The sequence below is a fragment of the Gavia stellata genome, chromosome 6, assembly GCF_030936135.1.
Source record: "Gavia stellata isolate bGavSte3 chromosome 6, bGavSte3.hap2, whole genome shotgun sequence".
Taxonomy (NCBI): Eukaryota; Metazoa; Chordata; class Aves; order Gaviiformes; family Gaviidae; genus Gavia; species Gavia stellata.
Window position 1 is genome coordinate 47,202,322 of NC_082599.1, and position 26,252 is coordinate 47,228,573.

Below are 26,252 nucleotides of genomic sequence, written 5' to 3' on the forward strand. Positions count from 1 at the left end.
TTGCTGAAACTACCCTCGTGAGGTTGTTGGCTTCTGTCATTCTCCTCAGGACAAGCTGGTTTTCACTTGTGTGGAAGTATCCCAACATACCTTTGTCTCACAGCAGGGCTGACTGCAGTGTAAACCACCTAGGTAGGGTGTTTTAGTAAGGGGTGTACAGAAACGCCAATTCTAACCTAGTATTAAAGTGGAAAATGCCTGATGGCACAAACAGGCTTATCGTGCATGTATTTGAAGTCATACTACACAAGGATGTTAGAAAGGTCAGTTGTCTCTCAGCATTGCAATTTTCATGTAAATGAGAATTGAAACTGAGCTGAAAACATCAGTGCTGTCAAGAGGCTACATAAAACTGGGAAATGAGGCTGCTGAATTTGTGGCTGCTTGTATTGTAGGGTGTAACTGGCTACTAGCTGGTTTTCTGGAAGGATTTAACACCAGCAAACTGATTTGCCCTTCTCTCTGGGTGGTGCGGGAGGGTTGGCTGTAATGCCGGGGCCTTTCAGGCCCATATTGTCCATCCTCTCTTTCCATAAACTCGTGGGTGGACATGCTGAATGAGTTGCTCTTTTCCATGCAAAACATGATTTGCATTTGCTCCTCACTTCGGTCTGGATTAAGATGCTTAAAGCATTACTGTTTGAAAGTAGGACTGGGACAGCCTGGAGGAAAGTCATTTAGATGATTTGCTGTGTAAAGTTGATGAGTGGATGATTATTGGATTGTTTTGTTTTGGTTTTGCTTTAATTTTGTTTCTGGGTGCTTACTTGCTTGTAAGCTATGAAAGTGCATATGGCTGCATGTTCTTAACAGTAGCCAGATCTTCTGGCTTGGTGCCTCTGAGCTGTAGGATAATGAACTTGCCTGTGTTAGCTGGTGTTGGAAGTCACTTTCTGCTCCGGTAACTGGGGCAAAGTGCCTTTCACTCTTCCTATCATCTACTTAAAAAGCCCTTTGCTTGACTATGCTATGTTGTGGACTTAGACAACTGATGATGTAGGACACTGATTGCATCAGTGAAAGATTTGCCAGCCCTGCTGTGTCATGGACCAGGTTTCAATAGTTACAGGGTCATGGATGTAAGAGAATGAAGTGATCCGAGCAGTTGGGAGTCCCTGCCCTGCCAGTGCATTGCTTTCTGCTGGTATCAGATGCCCAGCTGTGTGTTAGCAATGAGTAAGGAAGAGTGCTTATGTTTGAGCTCCTACACATCAGGTTGTTGTTATCTTTCTTGTCTGTTACGTATAAACATGCCTGCTCATACGTGCATGTATATGTATTTGTGTATACACACATGCATATATACACACACATGCATATATATGCTGTTTTTTTCACAACACACAAACGCACATGTGCTTGTTTGCTGATAGAAGGGGGACTTTTCCCCCAGGCTTGTGGAAGCTGATGGGAGGTTAGGATTCAAGCCTGGTTGTTCCCTCCCAGTTGGCACCAGGGAAAGGAAGGGAGAAAATCGGGTCATTTGAGGTGAGTGGGTTTCACTGTTTTCCCTGCAACACAGTTTTGTCAGTGTCTCTGCCCTCCCATTGCTTTGGGGTATGGCTGTAGGAGTCCTTTAACTGTTGGATCCAGAGTCCCCACTGTGATGTTTTACCAAGCCTGGCAGGTCCATCTGTGTAGACTTTGGCAGGGTTATGTCCCAGCAAGGGAAGGCAGAGGTGCACTTTGACTGGATCAGTGTCACTGGAAACATGGCAGACTTGGCTGGGTGCTCCTAGTCACGGTAGAGGGGTCGATTAGAAACATAGAAGCTGCGAAATAACCTAGTCTCAGAGAAATGCCACTCAGTTATTTTGTGTATTACTGTGTAGTCAATTCAACCCTTCAAAGCATATAGGATCAGAAAGCCACAGTTTTACACTCCTGAGTCCTGGTGCACAATCCAAACTATAGCTGCAGTAGGACTTACAGCTCAGAAGAGGCTTGCTGTCAGGGTAGAAATATGACAAGGGTAGTTAGCATTCCATTTCATATAAACCCATATCTGATTGTTTATCTCTCCTGTACTTTCCAGGAGAGCTTCTGAGAGGTGAGGGTGGTAGTGAGCCCTGTTAAAAAATCAGGGCTTCTTTTGGTGCCCAGTGTTGTATCAGATAATACTGGCTTGTGGGCTTCAAAACTTCGAAGCTGGAATGTGGTTTCTAGGCTCCTCTTGTGCCCCTGCCCTCCTGCAACTATATAAGCAAGTTTTGTTGTCTATAGTGGGAAACAGACTGTGTGTGACACTGTCCTCTGTGTCCAAGCAAACTGTTGGGAGAGCTGTGCAGTGGGAGGGAAGCACCTGGTGGGCCACTGGCAGGAAGTGCTGTGCCCTTGCATATAGTGCTCTGACCTCCCTTCATCCCCTCTCCTTCACTGAAAAACGTAAGAACTGCTCCTCCACCCCCACATCTGAACATGGGGAAGTCTAAGGTTCACCTTCTGTGGGGAATTCACATGTGCTATAGGCTCAGATTAGATGGATACAGACAGGATGTCTATGCCTGAAGCTGGACGTTGCATTTAAATGTCTTGCAGGATCTAGGCCTGAAGGATTTATGCTGTCAACTCCAAAAACTGGAATTTTGCAATTTGTATTTAAGTCAAAAGACCCATGAGAAATAGATGTATTAGAGGGGAAAAGACATTGAGAGCATGTGTAGGTGTTCTATCATTTAGATAGTAGTCTCTTGGGATTAGAGTGAAACACAAAATAGCTATGTTAATGCTACGAAGAGAGTAACTCCCACTCCAGTACTCTGCATTCAGTCCCAGTGATTGTAAACAATTGTTCTTTGTTTTTCCACAGACCTTATTTTGAACTCAAGGCAAAGTATTATGTCCAACTAGAGGTACGTATGTAATTCAGATCCATCTCAAACTCTTTACTGCTGACAGTAAATACCGAAATTGCATCTAAAGTGCTCTGACAACTGTGTTGCATTTCTGTACAAAAACAATTCCATTCTAAACCTCTTGAGCAATTTGCTAAGCACATTTTAAAGATGAAAGACTAAGAGAGGTTTTGTTTCCTTGTGTGAAATAAGGGTGTTCGAACCCTGCTGCTTACTGCGAGAACCGAACAAATATGGTTTGACCGTCTTTACTTCTTGTAGTTTGAAGTCTCTGGGCTTGGTTTGTTTGTTTGGTTTGGTTTTTTCCCCCTATGTTTTATGCATCAGACTGTTTAACTGTGCTTGTAGTGCTCTTTTTGTGTTCAATGGTTGGGTCAATTACCAGAACAAGTAACCTGCTTGTGGTACTCAAACATCACGCAGATGTGAATTTCTGATTTTGGGTTTGGTAGAAGTGAGATTTTGGGTTTGGCTGGATAGGCTGCCAGGGCTTTTTTTGGCATCTCTGCACTGCACTCTGTGTGGTGCAACGATGTCTAGCCAGTGCTTGGGCACAGTGGTCCCAAGGTGAGCATGGCAGTTGTGCATGGGATGGTAATCCCTGCTATTACAGCCCTTAGTCTTGGAGCTGCCAGGGGTGGGAGAGCAAAGTCGTACTAAAAATTCAAATGTAAGAATTGCTCTCTATTTGAGTGACTTTTGCTGCATGTGGCCCCCAAAAACTGGGAGCCTGGCTTCTCTGAGTTGAAGGGTAGAGGCTGGTGCTGTAGGTGTGTGGGATGTGCACAGGGTCTATGTGGAGCACGTTGCCTTGCACGGTTCGCCATGGGTGCAGGAAGGCTCCAGTGGGGGGCTAGGTCCCCAGGAGCCTACCTAGAAGATGATTCCCATTCCTTGCCTGGAATGCAAGGTATGTCCAACACCTTTTTTTGTGAGCCCTTGCCTGGACTGCCTGAGGTCCAACAGCTCTTTGTAAGCCTCGGAGACTCTGGCACGCACATTTTCCTTGCCAGGATCCAGGCTTGGGCTGCCCTCTGCTCCTCTGTCTTGCCTGCCTGTGTAGCCGTGGTCAGCAGCTGCTGCTGCACGGAGCTGAACCCTCATCCGTCCTGGGCTGGGTGCCAGCCCAATAATCCCTTCTGCCTAGAGGCATCTTTTGAGAAATCCCCTTTTCTCCATGGGCAAAGGCCCACTGTTTGGGGGCCAGTTGCTTCTCCATGACAGCGGCTCAAATGCTCTCCTGAAGCAGGGTGATTGCGTAAAATATAATACGAAAGACAGCACAGATTGCTTTTAATGTACAACATAAAACAGAGTTGAGACAGCTACAGAATCACAAGCAGTGTTTTACCTTTGGGAGACAGGGTGTACAATGCTTTTGCCCTTGCTGTAGAGTGGAGTTTGTGCTTGGGGACATGGAAACTGCTGTATTACAGCTGTCAGGGTTTGAGGCTTGCTGCTTTCTGGTCTGCAGGTTTAGTGACCAAGCAGTGATGGGTTTGGTACTCAGAAGAGAGTGAGGCTTAGCCCCTTTAGGGATGACCCACAGCCATGCTGCGCCCTGCAGGCGGGGGCTGCCAGCAAACTCTTAAGGGTGGTTGTGGGATAGGCAGCGACATACTGTTGAGAGCGGCGTTCATGTTAACGGTGGCACCCCTGCTCAGTGCTTAATCAGGGGCCATTACCACACTCCAGAGGCAGTCCTAGCCCCTGGCTCCTGTTGTTTGCCTTACTGCTGTCTCCTTCACAAGTGTCACTGCTTGTGCTGGATTGCTCTTGAATTATGAACTCTCCCATCACCTAGATACCAACACTGGTTTACGCTAGCTTGCCTGTGCAGAGCCAAGTCACGTGGACGCATAACAGAGAACCGCATACTGTGCGTCGTTCCTAATGAAAGCACATCTAATACCTGTCGTCTTTGTTAGCAACTGAAGAAAACAGTAGATGACCTGCAGGCAAAACTGGCCCTGGCAAAAGGAGAGTATAAGACTGCCTTGAAAAACCTAGAGATGATCTCAGATGAGATTCACGAGAGGAGACGGTCCACTGCCATGGGGCCCCGAGGATGTGGCGTGGGTGCTGAAGGGAGCAATACCTCTGTGGAAGAAGCAAGTAAACCGGAGTCGGACACCATCTCCAGTGAGTACAGAGCACTCCCGTGCTCGAGAATATCCCATGGGCATCGTAAGAAATGCTGAGATGAAGGTTGCTCTGTGTATTCTGCAGTTTGAAATTTGCTGGCTGTTGTGGGACTGTGCCTAAGTTGTTACGCTGCTTATTATTACAGGAGTTGATTGTATTCTTTAACAGCTAGTTTTCAAGGGGAAGAGATATGAGTTGAAGTGCATCAGCTGTTCCCATGGCATCACTGTTGTTTTTTGTACAGTGCTGTATGAAAGGAACAAAATTAATGCACTTCAAAGCATGCTTCTAATGTTTAAGCCAGTGATGCTGCTGTTGGTGACTTGCCTGGGGTGGTTGCAGGCTGTTGCAGATCATTCAGCCAGGTTGCTGCGGTGGCAGTGCTGTTTGGGAACAGACCTTTTGGATCAAGTGCTTGTCTCGCAGTGCTGGGTCTGTGGCAGAGGGACTGAAGTTGTAGCTACAGTAGTACGGAAAGGCGTGACGCTAGTACAGAAGGTGTGTAAGGATAAGCTGCTTTGCACTGCAGGATCTTTTGCCAATATGGGATTTCAGCAGATCATGTGTGCTGTGAACAAGGGAAGCGAAGAAGCAGCAGTATGCTAATGCAGTGTACTGAGAGGCTCTGTATGAGAGACGTTTCTCTTGGGGGTGACAGCAGCAACCACCGAGCAAGCTCCAAGCCTAGGTGACCTCAGCTTTCTGGTGGCACACGGGGACCTTGGGTTGCAAAGACTGGAACGGTCTGTTATATTGTTAGTTTGCTTTTGTCCTGGCTCTGGGTGAAAGTGGATAGATGGACATTGCATGTGGCCTACTTTTTCTTCCCTCCTGGACACTTTCTCCCCTTCTTGATGCAGAAAGTCTTTTTTTGCTGACCAGTACCACAAATCCCAGTTTAATTTGTATTTCAGCTGCACTTCTGCAGGGAAGAGTCTAGGTCAGGATCACAGGAGTTCATAATCACACAAACCTGGTGCCCAAAGTCTGAACATGCAGTTCCCTCATAGAAGCTGGTCCTTACCGGTGCCGAGGCCTTGTAGGTCTGAGGTACAGCCCGTCTGTGCCGTAGGAGCTGGGAGGCAGCCCTGGGCTGGCCTCCATCCTGTGCAGTGGCAGGAGTTTTCACATGAAGTGCTGGAGCTCTCTCACCCAGTACTGTGCAGCTGGGACGTGAGTTGCCACAGCAAGCAAGTGCGTTGTCTGGGCCAACTGATGCAATGGAGTTTTGGTATGGCTGCATATCTTCTGCCACCCTGAAGTCCAGAGGTTGAGCTTTTCTGAGTTAGGCAGGGATTGGCTCTTTGGATACCCACAAGTCCCCCCTCCTTGTGCAGAAGGCCTCCCAAGAGCCTTAGGTATAACTGAGTTGAGGGTTTTCTTGTGCTGAAGGAGTTCATGGGCCTGATGCATACGGGCAGAAAGAGCCAGGAAGGTTAATTCAGAGCAACCCCTTGCTGGCCCTCCTGGCTGCTGCTGAGGCTGCAGGCAAGGACTGGCAGCACAGGCTCATCCCTCTCTTTGAATTGCACAGTCTGACATAGGTGGAAGGACTCCAGGTTGCATCTAGTGCCAGTGCAGAACTGGGTTACGACACGGCAGGACTAGCAGCCTGCCAGACATAATAACCAAAATAGCCTCGACAGGTTAAGCTCTCATGCATTGTAACGTGTGTGGGGTTTCCACTGAGGGCCTTTTATATCTTGATTTCTGTCTGCTGGAGTTGAATAAAACACCTCATCATCAGCAAGAGTTTCTTGGCCCTAGCAGATGCTTCTGTGTGTTATGGTAAGTTTAGATGGTGATAAGTAAGCTACAGTTTAAGTTGTGCTTGTTGTAGACTGGCTGGTGTCAGTGATTCTTGCCAAGTAGAGCACTCCTGTGACTGGAAACATCTTTTTTTGCCCAACCTTTTTTTGCTTTCACCCCCTGCCAAGTTATCTGTATTTCTCACCATATATTGATAAAACACATCAAGTGAGAAGAAAGGCCACTCTGCAGTCTTGGATTTGACATCATTAAAAACGAAACAACAAAACCCAAACCACAACAAACTGTCTCTGAGCACAAAGTACCCCTGAGGGGGCTCAGGAAGGTGGATAATGCTGTTACCCATTTTATGTTTGAAGCCTTTTAGGTCAATTCTGCAACGTGTAAGTACAGTTCTGCAATCTGTAAATGCAGCAGAAAGAGGCTGAACATCTCTGCAGTAACCATGATCGGAGCTGCCTATGTGGGAAGCCTTCATGTCCGAGTGGTGCACGTGAGCCCCAGGCTGCTGGGGTAACAGAAGAATTGCTTTGAAACTTCTCCTTTGAGCCATTTTGTTAACACTGCTGCTTTGCTCCTGCTGCTCTTTCAAGGCAGTTTTGAGCCTCCCTGACAGTGGCAGGAATCCCAAGGAGGCATAATTGAAGATAACCTCAGGTCACTGTAAATGTCTTGCTATTCGTGGGGCTTCTTCAGACCAGTGTGATTCCAGCAAACACTTCTGTTGTGTAGAGGCTGATGCACGTAAAAAACCTTCTGATCCCAGTGGGACTACTTGTGTGCAGAAGTCTTTGGTTCATAGGTCCCCATCCCACAATAAGCCAAGATTGAAAAATTGAATTTTAGCAAAATCTACACCCCTGTGTTGCAGAAAATGGAACCTTCTTTAATGGATTCCTCCTCCTGTTGCTAACAAAGAGCCTGCAGCTTAATCTAGGCAGACAGTTCGGAGTTGGTTTGCTTTAACTAGAATTCAGATCTGAGCAAACATGAGCAGGGAAAATGATGTATGTGGGTGGGGCTTTTTTTAATTTGGTGTTGCTTGGTGATCCTCATCCAAAAAGAGATCTTGGGAGTTCATGCTGGATTTTAACTGCAAAAGTGGGAAGATAAGGTGGAAGCAATCTGCTCCTGGAGCTATGTCTTTCTAATTAGTGCCTTAAATAACCAGGAGTCTGTGCTGGGATCAAGATGGTGCTGGCTGAGGTGGGCACAGGGGACTAGGCCCTGGCCTAAGTTATGTACCAAAGACCACAAGTGAACAAGGCCAGCTGGGCAGCGGGCAGCAGGGACAGTAAAAATCCAAGAGGATCTTGGTATGAGGAGTGGTAGCCAGTGTAGAGCTGATCTTGTGTGGCATGGTTGGCAGGTGTGCTGTTCCTCAGAGCAGAATCAGGCCTTCATGATCTGTGTATGAAATGCTGGGTTAAGGCTTTGCAAAGGGGGCAGAGCAGGAGAAGAGGCAGCCCATGGGTTAGCAGTGCATGAGTGTACAGAAGATGCAAACCTGAGAAACTGCCCTGGCTCGGGAAGGTGCAGGAGGGGGGTAGGTTTGCTAACTGGAATATTCTTTGAACATTGTAGTGGCTTCAGAAGTGTTTGAGGATGACAACGGCAGCAGCTTCGTATCTGAAGAAGATTCGGAAACTCAGTCGGTGTCCAGCTTCAGCTCTGGTCCTACGAGTCCCTGCGAGGTGCCCACTCAGTTTCCTCCTGTGATGCGACCTGGAAGCCTGGATCTGCCCAGCCCTGTATCCCTCTCTGAGTTTGGGATGATCTTTCCTGTCCTCGGCCCCCGAAGCGAATGCAGTGGGGCATCCTCCCCCGAGTGTGAAGCTGAAAGAGGTACGCACGGCTGGATGCGCCCTGGGCCAATGTTTTTCAGCTTTATAAAGGGAGCAGGAAAACCTTCTCAGCTCCCCTAGGCATATCACCAGCTCACTGAGCTCTGACCCGCTGGCCGCTTCCTTGGGGAAGGCAGTTCTTGAAGGCCCTGCATCCCACAGTTAACAATGACATCTAAGATGTTTTAATTATTCTTCTCCTGGCTGGGAAGGTTCCCCAGTTCTGCCTCAGTGTTTGAGGTTTCCCATGAAGTAAGTGATTAGTGGGATTCTGAGTTTAATTTTTGTTTTTTAAATTACTGTCCTGCTTGCTGAAAATCCTGCTTTCCAGGTAAAAAAATAATGACATAATCTACCAAAAGGAACATCTTGCAGGCTCTGCCAGCCCTTGCTGACAAATTCAGACTAGAGGATTACCACCACTCTTGTGTACTCCAACCTAAGGCTGTTTACACTGTAATTTGCTGATGCAGTGCACAAGATGAGCGCGGCTTGGAAGGCCAACTTCGGTTTCGTTAAAGCACCTTGCTTCTGCCTCTATTTTTTTGCATGCTTTGGCAAAGGAAGCTGCAGAGCCCCCTGCTTGAAGCTTAAGTTGCAGAGTGAAATCTGGGTTTAACATCTAGTTTAATCCTTTCTTTGCAGGGGATAGGGCAGAAGGGGCTGAGAACAAGACAAGCGACAGAGTCAACAAGAATAGGAGCAGCAACAGGAGCAGCTCCACTGAGGGGCTGGCTTTGGATAACCGAATGAAGCAGCTCTCCCTTCAGTGCATGAAAATCAAAGAGGGAATATGCGCAGGTAGAAAAGCTGCCCAGATTGGCTGAGTCCTTGTGCCCTGTCCTGATTAATGGGAGTACAAATATTTATACATGAACTTCTAAGTGTTTGACGAACATTGTGCCAATAATATATGCCAAATCTTAAGCGTTTACTCTAAGAATTTAAAACTGCACTAAGAAGTCTAACTGATGTGGACGGCTGAAGTTTTTATTCAGTAAATCCTTTGCAGGCCGGACAAGTTATCAAATGTTTAAGCTGTGCTCGTATTTCACAGACTTTGTAAATTGTTTTGTAGCAGCCTGGCTGAAGCAATAACTAGTAATGTTCCCGTGTAAATTCATGCCAGTCAGGGGTCTGAAATTCAAGCCAGACATTTGCAGAGAGCGGTTTGGCTTCAGTTTTGTAGAATGAAATGCTCTTTAGATACAGTGGATCTCTTGAGTATAAGTGGCATATTCTTAAACATCTGTATTTGTCTGTATTATGCTGAAACTGTAGAAATATTTTGTATACAGGAAAGCTGTTGCATGTGTGGGGTCTAAAAGCCTTCACTCTTTCCTTGGTGCTCGCAGAAAGGATAAAGATGAGTCACGCCTATAAAAACTGGTGTTAAGAGACAGATGGACCGAAAGGGGATGGTAACACTGAACGCTGGTAGGCCCTTTCTAGCCACCTTCCCGAGGACTTGGAGGGTGATTCCAGTGACCAAAAAGAGTTGATTGGCCCCCTGCCCTTCCCCTCCCCTGAGAAGTGAAGTATTATTTTTCAGCACTTTAAGTGTTTTTTTTTTTTTTCTCAAAAATGGGAGTCATAGATGTTTTCAGGACAGTTATGATAAGGGATTTGCCCTTGAAATATGCATGAAGAAAAGGAATTGCCAGTGTAGATTGACAATGTGTTCTTAAGCTTCTCCGTAGGTTGTGCTGTGTGGGGTTTTATAACTGTTAAAGGGACTTGGGATTTTAGTATGCCCTAGAGAAAGTGTTCAATGAAACTAGAAAGGGCACAGGCATGTTTTGCCAGCAGCTGTTAGGCAGTAGTAGTGTCTGGTAATTATGCTAATAAGTGGTAGTAAAAATCCTAGGACTCCTCAGTTTTGGTGGCTAAGCATTTCTGAAAGCACCATTTTATCTAAAATGTCAATTTATATTGTTAATTTGATGGGAATTTTAGTATTGCCCAAAGTATTTTCTATTCTATGTTTTTGCAGTCCTGTTGTATTTTGTCCCTGCCACAGCTTGTGTATCTATTCTCAAAGTTAATGTAAAATTCTTCACACTACAGTAAACGTTTTTGTTTTCCACATTTGAGTCTGTGCAAGCTAAATCTATCTCAAGTGCTAAGAAACGAATCTTTTCCTGCAGCAAGTTTAGTCTTTAAATACTCACTTCCAGTTGAAGATTACAGCCTGGTGTCACTCTCTGATACTAGAATCCTTTGCAGCATGTGGACAACTGTTACCTCCTCCTGGCTTCCTGAATCTGTGCATCCCCGATTCACTTCTTATTCTGAATTGCACGAGACCAGAGATTTAGTCGTTTTCCAAAATCCCTTAGTATGCAGAAGAGAGGAAGGTATTCTGTTACCTAACACCTCTGTACTTAATGCTGCTGAAATTTGCTGCAAGGCCATGCAGAATTGGAGGTAAAGAAACCTGTTTTCATAAAAATTAGATTCAACGTATTATAGCTGTTAAGCTGTAATAGCTTTAAATATTTACACATTTTCATCTTCCAAAGACCTGAAGGCTGAACTCTGCCATTGGTAGCGTTTCCCAGCCCAACAAAAGCTTAGGAAAGAAGTCAGTGGTTCCAGCTTCCAATGTGACCAATACTTGGGGAAAAGCTGGGATTGACAGTATTAAATACGAAATGAAAAGCAGTACAGAAGTGCCACATTGTATTAAATATTTTTACTTAAACTTTTGTAGTTAAGCTATTGTCTGTGCTACATACAGTTAGAAAAAATTAGCAGAGGTATTTGTGGTTGAATATCTTATTTTTGCAGACTTGCCAGTCAACCCTTATTACACTTTCCTGGGTTGTTGGGGTATTTTGGGGTGTTTTTTGTGTGGTGTTTGGTTTTTTTTTAACCTCTCTTGCTATCAGTTTCCTTTCATCTTGCCAGTTCTGACTGGAAACCCAAACTCCCTGCACTTGAATTAATTTCATGTTCAGCAGTCATAGTCATGTGCGCTGCCTTGTGTATGTCCTGATTGGGTTCAGCTCCCAGCAGGATAAAACCATTGATCAGGAAGTATGAAAGGGTGTGGAACCCACCATACCCTTACTTTTACACCACGCTTCTGCAAGTTTTTTTATAAAGATCTTGCTGCAGCCTTCTTCCTTTGGGGGCCCCCTGGACTTGGCAGGTAAATCACCCTTCAAATGTGCAAGCAAACAGGCAGAACTGTGTGTCTAATAAATAAATGGAAAACTCATTTTATTTTAAACTTCATAAAAGCCATCATTATGACAAACTTAAATGAACATACATCACTATGGAGTACAGGCAAATGAACAAGCTTTCTCCAGTTGGAGCTCTTTCTGCATTCTGAAGTGTAACATGATGATAGCTGCCTTCACGGGTATAAAAATAAGCCTCTGGTGTATCAAAGCGTATGTGATCACTTCAGCTGCCCTGAAGTGAGAATGTATAAAGCAAATGTTAACCTAAGAATTCTACTTCTCTTTGGTATTATCAAACAATTTAAATGTCCTTTTTGACTAAGTAAGTGATGAAAATCTCTACTATATGTACACAAATGTAATTCTAAACAGCTGGCTGTTCAAACACTGCATAGATTCTGTGGTCAAGTGTGTGATTACTGTACAAAATAGTTGCAGGAAACTTGCATCAGGAAACTAGGACTGAATCTCAGACTCATGGGGCAGATGGGATAGAAGCTGTTTATACTGCTCATCCAGGTACTACCACTCACTGAAGCTTTGAGAACTGGATTGGATTAACTGAGGACTAACCTGTGTAGTCTGAACAAAACAAACTGTGGGATGTTTGTGTCTGGGGGGGTGTCTCACCTTGAGCTATACACAGCAGCATTATGGGGTCTTGTAGGGAGCTTTAAGATAGGTTTTTTTTTAAAAAAATACACAGAAAAGGCTTTGCAGTGCGTAAGTAAGAATGTCAACGCTTCTGAAGAGGCTTTCTCCAGTTATCCCTCTGCACCACTAATAAAGAATTAAAAATAATTTCTTTGTAGTACTTTTCCCTTAGTGAATCAAAGAGAGTATAAATCCTCTTAAAGCCCCTTACAGCAATTGGCTTCCATTGTCAGTTATCTCCCACTTGTGCTGTAGCTCCGGCAGTAATTCAGAACTGTAGAGTGTGTGACAAACAACTTGGTGCAGGATGCTTGGTGGTATATTTTATGAGGCTTTGTATTTTAATGTTTACAGAAACAACAGATTTTACTGTAAGCAAGTCTACCAGCTTGTCTCAAACAGCCAAGGATGTGCAAGAACTTAGTAGTGAAAGCTGGCATTTCTGGTATCTGCCTCTTGTACTGTCAAAAACACACTCAGCTCAGACTTCCTCATGACCTCCAACTTCATAGGTGATAAAATAATATGCAAGACTCCACTGCCATGCTGGTTTAGCCTGAGCTAAAAACATAACACAAATTTGTAGGGAAGATGTGAGTTGAATGAAATTTTAATTTTGTAGGGATGAAGCAGTCCTTGGCACATATTCCCAAGAGCCATGGATAACTCCAAAGAACGTAATTTGGTTTTCACTCAGCTTATGCCCATGCTGTTCCCTGTGTTGATTTGTTGCAATAACCATCAGCAACTTCCCTGCAGAAGAAGGTAAGTCACACTCTGACAAACTTGTCACAAATTTACTAGCCCATATGGTCTTTGAGAGAACTGCAGTCAGAAAGGCATGTGTTTTCAATGCCCTTTTAAAGCTGGACATTTGTTAAGCAGCTGTCTGATGAAGTAAATGAAACAAAAGGGATCTTGCACTTTCTGGAGAGGGCTAATAGCAAACTTCTACAGGAACAGTTTTAGCCCACAGAAAATATTTCTGGTACTCCTGTAGCATGTGTGCTCAGTTTCCCAATGACCAAATGGCACCTTTGCTCTAAAATAAGATTTCAGTGCTACCTTTTTGCTTGGAAAACTGCCAAACCAACCTGAATGGCAAAGAACTTCCTGTGGCTGTTTTAAAAACGCCCTCTTTTCCCCAACTGTCAAATACAGTGGAATTGTAAGTCTGCCATTTGTAAAGAGACAAAAAACAATGCACTTTAGGATCAGTGAGGCAGTTAGTTAGTATTTAAATTAAAAATAAAAACTTGGTTATCTTTAATCCTCTGTACACAGATCTTCTGGAGGAAGAGCACATATGGTAGGCTTCTAAAAAAAAATCTTATTCTGGACCAATCCCACTTCCACTATTTTCTTAAGAACTTTGACCTTACTCCTGTTGATGACACTGGCCAAGCACTCAATCCATGCTCTGGTTTCAACTTAAAAGAAAAAGGTACCTTTTAAAAGATGTCTTGTATAATGGGATCACCAAGTACATTTCTTGTGGCTGTGGTTTATTAGGGGGAGAGGTTTAAAAAATCCTTCCCCTACAAGCTGAATACTTACTTACTTATAAAAATGTTGAGCGTAAAACATTTATTTGCTGGGATGCTGATGGTGGGTAGTTCCCTGCCTCCTCGCACCAGCAAGTGAGACTACCTGAGCAGATACAGAGAATCTTACAGTACAGCTTTAGATGAAAACCTTTCACACCTGCTAAATGAAGGCTGTGCTGCACTGTCTGTATGCTACTGCTGGCTAACCTCCTCATTTTACTGCTGATCTGGATCAAGCTAGGTCTTGCAGCTAGCAGGAAGAAAGCCACAGAGTACCTTGTGCTGTAATATTATGTATAAAGTAATACAGATATGAAATAACAGCTCTCAAAGTACATGTAATATGAGTGAAGCCTTTGCTCTTCTTTTAGAAATAGCTAAAGTGGGAATCTTCCTTTTCCTTTACTCCTATATACATATTCTAGATAAGCTGCACATGTTAGTCTGGAATACTACATGCTCAGCAGTAGTAAATTTACATTGAGATGTGAGAACTAGTTCAATGCTGAAAACGTTCAAGATAAGATAGATAGATAGCTAGCAGCACAAAGATGTAGTAAAGGCTATTTGGTCCTGAGACTGAATAAGCAGAATACACAAGAACATTTTTTTTCTTACATGTTTACTTTTAAGAATAAAATCTTAAGCCCATATACCCTGTATTTTGGGAGAAGTTCAATATTAGTTTTTTCTCTTAACTCACTAGACTTTGACTTGAAGTGTGGAACAACTGCAGTAAGTTGAGTTCTGCCACTTCATTTGAATATAAGCATTTTAGCCTGTTCTCAAGCCTGTTGAACAGTGCTCACTCCAATACCATAGCAGCAAAACCCACAGCTAACTGTCTACCACAATTAACTGGCCAGTCGGTGATTCCATGCTTTTGGCTATAACTTGGAATGTAATTTTCTTTTATGCATGTGTAGTAAGAGTTATTCGCCTTTTCTCAGACTGTAAGACAGATCAAAACCACCTCCTTAAATGGTAATGCACAGATCTGTCTCCTCACTGCAGCTGTGATACCTTAAGAGGAGTAGCACTGTTAAAATCTAAAAAAAAAGGACCCTCTTGTTGAGGCAGGAATGTGGTGGGGATAATGTTGTAAACTCCAGCAAATATGTTCTCCACTTCCAAGTAGCAAAATCCACACCTATGATAAAAGAAACCACCTGTTAGACCTAAGATCTGAAGTATGTTTCAAACCTCTTAGACTTTATTAAGCGAGTATTACCTGTAGTCACCACTGCTCTTTTTCTGAAAGCCATAAGAACCAGGCTCTCCTACTGTTGAGACTGTGACGAGTTCAAAACCAACACTGTATTGCCTGCAAGTGACATGACAGACTGTTACTTTAGTTACTTGGGTCATCAGGATTACCATGAAGAGGGCTATTTATTAAAAACTACACAGTGTAACTAGAAGACATCTAAAAGTTTTGTCACATTTGTGACAGAAACATTAAGTCAAACTTACCATGACATGAACGTAGAATTGGAGGAAGATGGAACACAATTTAGGTTCGGAACTAGACTATGTAGAAAATGCCTGCTAGAAGTCTGCCTCTGCATTTAAGCAGACTTCAAATAGTTAAACTTGTGGTGACATACTCCGGTGCCACATGGCACACAGATCCTGGGGTGTGATCTGATTGCTGTCAGAGGAATCAATGTCTGATCTCAGCAGAATTTCTCATGTTGCATTATAACTTGGGACAGTTTGTCTACTACCTGTTAATGCATGTGACAGGCACCACTGCCCCTGTCATTCAAACTACCCAAATACAATCTGCAAGTGCAGAAAAAAATGCATACAAAAACCCCGCTCAATTAGTGGAACAGTAAAGCCACGCCTGTGCACTCATCTTCATTTCATGAGAAAGCGTTTTCCTCACAGAGTGGAGGATGGATAAAGAAGTGCTGCCATTTTGAGGGGCCCACTGTACAGCTTTGCAAAAGCTGAACACTTGACTGCACGTCAGGAGATGTTGCTATTTAGAAGCGCTGTGTACTGGTATTTTGAGGTAGATCATTAATTTTGCCAAAGGAATTTGACCTGCGTAGGTTTGCTTTATGCGGCACTGACATCCAATACTTCTGGCCTGCTAGCGGCAGAGTAAATGCACTTCAGAGCTGAGGCTACTGCATAGGCCATTATTTGAGAGCCTGTAAGGGTTTAGTATCCTGGATGTTAGCTCTACTACAAAAGAAAAGGAATTATGATCATAATTAGTTTTAAGAGGAAGAAAAAGTCCTTTGTACCTTCTTCCCTTTTGTGCAAGGCCTAGCTCTGCTTAGACCACGAAACTAAAGAGAAAGAAGGCTCCTGCTTTCCTTGTAGGCCAAGGATTTCCTCAGTAGCAAACATGCAGGTTTAAAATCACTATTGATGGTGAAGGTAGTTAGAAACATAAATAGTGCTAAATCTGAGCCACCTCCCATAACTTGTCTTCTGGATTTTCAGGGAGCTTCCCACCCTCCCCTTGAAAGATACTGACTGACAAAGCTTTATCTTCAGCACGTAATACTCTCGCTGTGTTAATGCAGGCTTATTCTCTACAAACCTTGGTCCCCGTAGTTCAATTAGTAATGGCCCATTCTTGTCCAGCTGGAATTGATAAATGGGGTTATTTTTGTAGGTGTCCCTGAAATTTCCACATCCTCCAGCACTGTGACCTTTCCACTGTCCATTAACCTGGAAGAAGTCAAAAGTACAGAAAATACTTTATGACCTGAGGATTTGTATTGCTTGCTTATACGCACAAACAAGACTAGAGGCTCCTCTCTAGAGGTCACTTACTAGTAATCTCTCCTGATTTTTAAAGTGCAAATGAAAGCCTGTGTTAAGTATTCAGAAAGTTTCACTGCAGTCCTCCACCCACCTTGATCAAAGCCTTAGATCATTTATAAGCGTACTGTATTTTTCAGCTTATATTAAAGAAGTACTTACTGAGTGTGACTGTTTCTGACTATGACAAATTACATCTAATGAAGGATCTATATTTCCATCTATCCCATGACAACTGGACTATGCAGGTTTTTTTTTTTGTTCAGACACTCCTCTGTTGTGCTAAATGAGAAACAGCAGTAGCACAGGAAGTACAACACTCCTTGTGTAGTAACCTTTGCTTTTGAAATTGCTGCCTCCAGCACTGTCCATTCACCTTTATGCACTCTGGGAACCAGCATTACAGGGACAAGATATCCATAAGGACAGATTCCACAAAGACAAAGACATACAAGAGGAAAAATACTGCTCAGACTGTGAGAAACAGGCCATCTGTTTGCAAGTTCCTCCTGCTAGTCATTAAACTGAAAGGTTAGACTTGTAAGACATGCAAGGCATTCACACAAATTTATAGCTGAGATCCATTTCTTCTGTTACTTCCCTCCCCTTTCTGTCAAACTAGCAAGAAGCAACATTTTTTTTCTTGTGATCGATTTCTTTACTCCGTGTCCAAAAGCCTCAAACATGGCAAGTTTGGAAGCACGGGGGATTTCTCCCCCCATTATGCTACTACCCAGGCACCTAAAACTGCTGTGTGCTGTTAGCTTTCCAGGCCTTTTCCACCTCCACTAGACTTAGTTCCAGGAATCCCCCTAGGGCTTGGTAAGCTCCAGAGGTGACCACTCAACTTTAGTATAAGACATCTAACAGAACTTGCTTTTACTGGTAAACGGTGAATTAGTTGTCAGCTTGTTTTTAAGTGTGATGACTGCTAAGCAAGCACCAAATAAGCATTAAGCACAGACAACTACCTTTTTGTATTTAATCATAAAAACAGAGCTGGCCTGGGATAGATAGAACATACCTTTTATTTGAATACTAGACAGACATCTTCAAATAAACAGGAGGTTTCCACATACTACATTTTCTTTTGAAACATAATACAACATAAAACAGATGTCCTGCCTGAAACAGGCTGGTCACCTTCAATGAGTTTTTGACCTCTTAAAGCATTCCCACAAACTAAGCCCAGTTTTCAACAGCTAAAAAGGGCAATGGTCTCTGGAAGAACCAAGCAAATCATCTCGCTGTTCCCAGGAATCTCTCTAGCCACTTACCGTTCTCCAGAACAGGCTAGCTTCAGGGGGCTGTTGCAGAAATAACAGCTGGTACAAAACACTGTCTGAACTCAAGAGCCTAGCTGGAAGTCAGCATGTCCCCCTGATCACACAAAGTAACGTAGTCCTTGGCGCCAGGCACGAGCATCCTAGAAAAATGGACTGTTCCACTGTGGCTCAAACTAGCCTTGTTTCTCTCTTCCTGAAGAAGTTACTATTTGGAAAGAAGACTTCTGCCTATAGTAGGATTCCCCAGGGTATGCATGGTAGGTACAGAGATTAAAGTTGACAGCTGCTGGCTTATTCTTTCTTGAGGATAAAATTGCTGATACATGAGAATACATGGAAGTTACATGATGCTGTGAGCTCTTGGCTATATTTATACTTCAGCTGAAGGTATAACTGCAGCTCATGTTGACAGGTGAAATACGAACAGCAGCTGGCCCCAAAACTGCCTGGGCTTCTGACTTAATTTCTGTCAATTTTTTGCTCTTGCTCCTGCTGCTGTTCTCTCAGGGAGCATTTTTATGATGTGAAATGTACCATGGGTATACTGCCTTGACCCTGTTCGGCAGTGTGAGTGCTTATCCCAATGGTTCCAGACCTTTGAGATGTCTTTGCAAAATTTAGGAACAGTAATGTATTGTGATATTGCCATCCTAAGTCCATTTGTCACAGTCTTGCTACTAGTGCCTTTGGTTTGCTATTGCTGATTTTGTCCCATTCCTGCCAAGAGTTTTTCCAATAAAATCATGCAATCCTCTCAAGGGAAAATGAGCAACGCTCTTGCAGGATTTTTACTCTGTAGTAATACTAGCACAACCTGATCTCTGCAGAGTAATTACATGTTAGGGTACAGGTTGTTATTCTGAAGGCCAGTCTATTCTACAAAGGCTTTACAGTATATCTGCAATGGTACAGCTATAACAACACACTCTGCAACGAAGGTGAAGCTTATATACCAAATGCCAGTGAAAGTTAAGCCGCCATCCATAGAGTGGTGTGAACAGAGTGAGCCAGCCCAAGGACTTCTGTGTTGGTATGAATTACGCTAACAATGCAGCTAATTGTTTGGCAAATTTTATGTGTAACTTGAGTAGAGGATTAGTCTTGTGCTAGTGATGCTTAGATTAAGCTTTAGTTAAGAAGTTTCATTTGTTAGAAGATGGCCTAAGCTGACATTTTTGGGCAGTAGTATAAAAATATATTTAAAAACCTTGTACATCTCAAATATGGAAAAGCCAAACCAGAATTATTACCCAGTGACCCATAAAAAAATATTTCTTTACCCTTTTGGAAATGGTGTAAGGTGTAGGAATCTTGGAAAAGGTGAACTTGCACAAGGAATACACCTGTGTTGTAAAAGAAGAAGCTGGTCACACATTCATCTTGCACTTTTCATATGAAATCATGTCATGTTAAAAAAAAGCAGAATTGCCTACATACCATTTTTAGATACTTGTTCACTACATCCCTATATTACTCAGACTACCCCATCTGAAACTCAAAATCCAGAATAGTGCTAGGACTAACAAGACTTAGTTCTACTTAATTTTTATTAAAAAAAGCAAAATGGAAACAATCTGCATTTTACTTTTTTCAGTGACAAAAAGAGACATCTAGCATTGATCATCATGTGACTCAGCAGTTACAGAAAAAAACAAATACTGAGTCCAAGGACTTAGAGAAGTCAAAAAACTTTAAATCTTAACTGGGATCTGAAATAGGCTTATTTTGGATACATAGAGAGCCAATGCTCTGCCTGTACACTACACAGATACTATTTTTTTATTCTAGGAAATAAAAGTATTTTTCAGCTGATTTCATTACTAAAATTTCATTACCAAAACCACGCACACACTATATTGTCTTAACTACAATGGAGAACATTATCAAGCACTTCATCCAGTGGTTCTGCTCCATCATTCATAGCCTCCCTCCCCAAAACCAACAATACTGATCCAGAAGTACACTTTTTAAATCAAACTTACAAATAAAGGACACTTTAATTGTTTACATTCATTATGAAATCAACACTACATACCCTGATGGTGTAATGGATAGTGTTTTGTTTCTCATACTGGGACACCACTAGGGTAAACGTATGGGGCCCTGGAGAGGTCAGCTTTATCTTGGTCAGATAATGAGGACTGTTGATCCGAATACCATCAATATATGGAGGAGGATCAGCTGAAGAAGAAAAGGATGAACACTTTTCACCCATCAAAAAATCTTGGTAAACTTCTTAGCCATTTTATATCAGTGAATTTTGCCAGGAAATTCAGATTGTTGGTACTAAGGTTAGACTGTAAGCAGACTTGAGTGCTCTCAAAAGAATAGAGCCTCAAGGTTTGATCATAAAAAGGACAGATAATCTTAAGAGCAACTATCATTTTCAGGAGAGGTACATCACACATGACAGGAAACAAATTCTGCACTTAAAAGTACAGCTTAAATCCCATGACTTGCAAGAACTGCTTATCCATCTCCCACCAATGTCACAAGTCAAAGGAGACCTACTGTGATTATGTCAAAATTTTAAGAGAAAGATAAGGAATGTTTGAGCACTCTTTAAAAATCTCTGAGGAGGCTGTTCCTTCTCCATTGGCTGGACAGTTCCAGAATGCAAGCTGCCAAAATTTTTGGCCTCTGGGTAAACAAGACTTTAAAACTTGTTAATTTCTGTAACTGACACACACTTTCTCCCTCTCTCTCCAAATCCTTCTGATCATTACACAGATGTAGTTGCATCCCAGTACCAATGCACATGCGGTACTTACTATAAACATCGCAAATATTTGCTTTTACAATTAGACAATGTAATTTGTTATTTGGCCTCTAATTGGTTCTTTACAGACTTCTTTTAATTTCAGTGAAGCAGGAACAGGTCTAGCTAATTACTTCAATAGGCCCAGGATCAGGTCCTTTTATTTTCTTCCACAAAGCAACATGGGAGGGGGGGAAAGGATTAATATAAAACAACGAGAAGCTTAGGAATGGGAAATCTTGGCCTCACTGCCAAAGGATTAACCTGCTTTATTCTGATCTCATTTTAACAGATGGCAAAAATAGTACTGCAGCTTGACCAATCTATTTTCATGGAAAAAGGTTTTAAACAAGTTTGAGCTCGTGAGATTAAAAGTTTATAAAAGCATTTCGGTAGCGATACAAAACATACGAATCATCCAGTTCTTGCTAGTGGTCTTGCTGGAAGACTGTCTCTTTCAAGCACCACTGAACAATTCCCTCCACTATACAAATGTGTTTGGTTTGCCCACTTAAGAATGTTTTCAGTAACACAGCATGTAAAATAAGCACTGCTACAAGTGCTAGCAACACCAGAAGCATGTCTTGGGCTGTAAGGAGAAGCAGATGCTTTAACAAGATCAGCTCTTGCAAAAACAAATGACGATTTGGTCAGGTCTCAACAGATGCTTTCCACAGAAAGACAGCTTGGATTCTAGGGGAACTGGTCAGCAGAGTTCACTGAACGAGACCAGAGATGAACAATGCAACCCTTACCAGCCATTCCAACAGGAAAGAAAAACCCCACAAATTCCACTCTTTGATGAAAAGAGCTTTAAAAGCTACTCTCTAATTAACTGCTGCTATTACCTGTTGCATGAGCAGCTACCTGAATGCAACCCTAGTTCTAAAGAGGTTCCCTATCTGTAAAAGCAACTGGCCAAATCCTACTTGCCTTAGGATGCACCTTCACTGAATTATTCCAAGGAATATTTTTACAAAGATTTCTAACTTGATGTAAAGAATGAATAAAAATGATATTATTAACTCTACCTTAAAGTTACAGTCTATCCTATCCATTCAACCTGGGCATTACCTTTACTTTCTGTGTCTCAACCTGTGTTTCAGATCTGCTGTCTGAATAAAACATACGTAGCTTTTTCGCAGCTACAACAAAGCACCAAAGGCCAAGCCCCCTCTTCTCAAGGTGAGTAGATTCTGACCTAAAATGACCAAGAGTAATATTTCCGTAAAATTTGAACATCTAAATATTTTTCTTAAACATTCCATACCTGATACTTTGAAATATGTTGAAGTGTTCAGCTGTATCTCATGAGCTTGCTTAGGTACTTTGCTAAGCCAAGTTCATAGAACAATTAACCTTGATTATTTTCATTTGGTGGAAGCTATAAACCTTTAAATAATGTCACAAATCTGGGAAATAATTATGTTATCAGATAAAGAGAAGCACGACATCTGTTCCCTCGAAGCATTAAACTACTGCCACTGCAAAGTCAATATAACAATAAAGAAAATGCTATACTAAATTAAGTGTCAGCAGGACTACGCAGACCTCTTAGCATGCTTCCAACATATACAGCTTGGTTTATTCCTTCAGTGTAGACTGTTGAAGGTGGTCAAACAGGGCTAAAGGACTATTTCAGAAGACTGACCTCTTAAAGTGAGGCATCTAGTTTTAAAGCAAAAAGTGCCTTTCCTCTCCACAAAATCCTTTGTAATTCTTCATTTATTTCTAACATCATCTTCTTGACAATTAAGGTACACTAACCTGGATAATAAACTTTTTTGCCATCAGTCTTGTATACAACCATTGTAATGAATTCCCGATTGTGTGCAAAGTCATCCTACAAAAAACACAAATCAAGTAGAGTTGTACACTTCTGTGGAATGTAACTAATGCTTAAGCAGAATCAAGTATACATTCTATCATCCCCTTCGATCACATCACTGATATTAGTATTTACTAAGATACCTGATCCAATTCTTTAAAAAAACCCACCTGAAATAAACAAACTGCCACTAATTTAACTTACAACAGTTCAAAGTTACTTCATTACCTTTATGGTGGAGAATATAATCACCTCACTCAATTTTTACTCTGGGTCTATTTCAACAATCTTTTATACAATTATGTGTACCTGCTGAATTTAAAATTTATACATATATAGGTGTACATACTTGAACATGAAAATATAGGCAGTACTATACTAATAACATAGAAAGCTATATAAAAAGATTTACAGAACATGTGAGAAAAAGAACCTGGCACCTTATCTGTGATGTGCCTGCTAAGCAGAACCCAGACGGCAGCACCACCTTGCGGACACTGGACCTCTAGCTTGTACTGAGGATTATTAGCCAGGCTGTAGGCATCCTTCACCGGACCTTGCTTTGCATCCCAAGTACTAAAAGTAATATAGAGACGTTGTTAGATGAGTAAAATACTAATTTGTGCTTTGAAACCTAACTCCACATCCGACATATATACAGAGCTATCTGTTATCAGCAACAAAGTTACTGAAGGCTAATTTTTCTGTGGGAATCTGTGACGGTGGTTACATAATGCATTAGTGTCAAAAGCTTTATCTTACAATTTTGTTTTACAAATGACTTCACTACAATACAAGTGTGATAACAAAAAATGCTAAGTACAGAAAGATTGGCTGTTTGGTATGGCGACTGCAACCACACAAAGTACAGAAAAAGCTGAGCCATTCAGGGAGCCCAGGCTAGCTAATTATTATAATGATTGCACACACCACATGTATTATTAAGGGAAAAACACCTATGCTTTTGTAACTGTAAGACTCCATATGTAAGCTATAGTGAGGTCCAAAAGCTTGCCAAATTTTTTCCTCCACTTTTTTATTCAGATATTTTTTATTTTAAAATTTGATCTGTTTTATGTTTGGAAGAGTGCCTGCATGAAGTGTTAAAAAAAAATAAATCTTTGAGGTACCCTATTGCAAAATCTGCCTGCTGCCTCATGAACTGTCTAGGCAAGGAAAATAAGGTATGAAAAAATCAAGAAGTGCTGATGACTGAATGCAAAGCATGGCACGCTGGTACCAGAAGTGGATAAAACTACTTGTAAGTCCCATTGACCCTCCCACACTTAAAACTGAACAGCAAGTGTGAAAGGCTTCATTATCAACTAAGCTTCAAATTATCACCATTACTCCACTTTTTATGGCAATTGCCACTGTGCTAGGCATTTCCCTACACACACAATCACTAATAATATATTGAAATACAGTCTAGTAGATGAGCTTTGAGATTAGCATACACATTACCTCATCTTGCTAAATCACCACAGTGTATTTTAGAATTAATTTGAGCACAAAGATGGAAGGAACCTTCACAGATAAGCTCAGCAGTTGCACTATGGATGAAGGAGCTTGTGCAGAGCTAACATATGCAGAAACAGTGTGGAAGCAGTGGCAAAGTGCAGTATAGTGGAGTGGAAAAATAGAGAAACCCTTGCTTTCCGAAACTGAGACACACACTTATCCTCAAACTGGGTGACAAAAAGACTGAATGTCATGGATACTAGGTAAGAGACAGGTATCGTGTTAAGAAAAAAAAAAAAAAAAAAAATCAGCTGGCAAGGAAGATTACTTACAATAACTACAACTGGTGAAAAATTGAATTAGTTAAAGTACTCTGACATCAGTGAACACACCTTGTAAAGACAACACACACTGCACAAATGACTTGCAACTGGCCAGGAAAATGAATTCCAAATAAAAAATAGGTCATTCAAGCACTGCCTGGTCACTGCTTAAAGACGGACTTCACAAAAATCTGATTTCTATTCCAATAGAGAGATGTAGGACTGAGGTCAGAATCTGGTTACACAAACTTAGGCCCACAGTAACATCACAAAGGTCACTGGAGTTTCAACGATGTTACAGAAGTAGTCAAAAACAAAGCTTGGGCTGAGAATTTAAAAAAGTAAAGTCAGTCTCAAGAGAGCATAGTGGAGTTCAACCTCTTCAGCTGTAACTAGGAAGAATGGAAGGAAGGAAACACCACCTCAGAACATTTAGTGAGATAGCGACACAAAAGTTTTATCTTTTGGACCAACCTGTGAATACACGTAGATTCTTTAAAAAGGCTTGGGTTCCAACTCAAATAAATAACATCATAGTACTGGCACAGGTCCTCCCAGGCAATCCAGAAAATGCCTAAAAAGGAAACGCTGTTATTGTTTCCTTATCAGATGCCTTGATTTTACTTGTTTTTCAAAAGTCTCTTTCCAGACAAATGATAAAGCTTATATAAAGCAACATTTCTGTAAAACTTAGTAGTAACATCTGCATTGCCCAAATTTCTAAATTTAAGCTTAAACCCCAAAGTTAAAACAAGAAAAACAAGTTAGTCTCTGCTTATCATCCAGGACTTTCTAAAGCTGTCAGAATGCCTTTCATTCTCAAGCACTAAGCAGAAGGTATATAAGAATCTGTTGTATTGAAAGAGACATCATTAGGTGATTCTGACCTGCCTTTCCCTTTCCTAGTTTTCTGAAAAAAAATTATTACAGAGTCAAACAGGTTCCCCCAATTCAACAACCTACTTCAGTAGTCATCCAGCACGCTCAAGTACTCAATCATCATGTGACTATGTTTGAATGTATTTCTAAGATGCTTCATCCAACACCTACATGACTTCCTTTGGCACCCTGAATCTGCTTCATCTTTACCACGTTCTCATGCATTTATTCTGATTCTCCATAGCTCCCTTAACTGCTACTGCAGCCAACAATGCCTGCAAGCTGACAGATTACTGATGAAATGAACTCTCAAAAAGGTAACAGCCTTATAATTCAAGTCTCTGACATAGGCAGTTGCAGATCTTGCAGTGCTAGAAAAAATAATAACAGTCGTAATAGCTACACACTTAGACAACAAGACCAGAGTGTAAATCCAGTCAGAAGAAACAACTCCCTTAAAATTACTCATGTAATTTTATATATATTTTAACTACTAGATGTTACAGATATAAATTCCTTACTAAACGAATCAGTAAATAAATAACAAGCTAACCTCTCATAACTGTCACAAAGCCAGGGCTGCTATTTTTATATTTAAATCAAAAGTTTTCCTTATGCATTTGCACAAGGCTTATCAATAAATACTGTAATTTAATGGGTTTAGATGCATACTGTTGTCAAAATAGTGGCACTGAACAAAAGGGCTCCCTCACAAAGGTATACAGACAGCAACTAGGATACTATAAAAACAGCAGACATCTCTTTCTGAATGTAAAGCGCAGCTTCTGCAGAATTTCTACATTGTCAGCAGCCTGCCCTTCCACCAGCAAACCCACACTGACTTTCCAGATGCTACACTGTGCAGCTCCCTAGGGAAGACGGGACAGTACAACACTGGGCATCATTCCAAGTGATTTCTCTGGACAG

General features: G+C 41.9%; 2 protein-coding genes across 7 annotated transcripts in view; one reads left to right on the forward strand and one right to left on the reverse strand.

The window, feature by feature from the left end:
• Nucleotides 1–10,742, forward strand: part of SH3BP5 (SH3 domain binding protein 5) — a 54,288-nt gene extending 43,546 nt beyond the window's left edge. For both annotated transcript variants that reach the window (XM_059818807.1, XM_059818808.1), the window contains exons 6-9: nucleotides 2,810–2,852; nucleotides 4,784–4,997; nucleotides 8,355–8,615; nucleotides 9,260–10,742. In XM_059818807.1, the coding sequence (XP_059674790.1) occupies nucleotides 2,810–2,852; nucleotides 4,784–4,997; nucleotides 8,355–8,615; nucleotides 9,260–9,441 (700 nt within the window). In that variant the 3' untranslated portion in view covers nucleotides 9,442–10,742. The remainder of the gene's footprint in view (nucleotides 1–2,809; nucleotides 2,853–4,783; nucleotides 4,998–8,354; nucleotides 8,616–9,259) is intronic.
• Nucleotides 10,743–11,807: 1,065 nt separating this feature from the next.
• Nucleotides 11,808–26,252, reverse strand: part of CAPN7 (calpain 7) — a 35,034-nt gene continuing 20,589 nt past the window's right edge. For 2 of the 5 annotated variants that reach the window (XM_059818577.1, XM_059818576.1), the window contains 8 exons: nucleotides 24,921–25,020; nucleotides 23,103–23,238; nucleotides 22,602–22,677; nucleotides 20,112–20,257; nucleotides 19,357–19,419; nucleotides 16,567–16,697; nucleotides 15,238–15,330; nucleotides 11,808–15,156 (listed from right to left, as the gene is read on the reverse strand). In XM_059818577.1, coding sequence (XP_059674560.1) covers nucleotides 15,012–15,156; nucleotides 15,238–15,330; nucleotides 16,567–16,697; nucleotides 19,357–19,419; nucleotides 20,112–20,257; nucleotides 22,602–22,677; nucleotides 23,103–23,238; nucleotides 24,921–25,020 — 890 coding nt within the window. In that variant the 3' untranslated portion in view covers nucleotides 11,808–15,011. The remainder of the gene's footprint in view (nucleotides 15,157–15,237; nucleotides 15,331–16,566; nucleotides 16,698–19,356; nucleotides 19,420–20,111; nucleotides 20,258–22,601; nucleotides 22,678–23,102; nucleotides 23,239–24,920; nucleotides 25,021–26,252) is intronic. The other 3 variants (XM_059818580.1, XM_059818578.1, XM_059818579.1) reach the window with 2 other exon arrangements.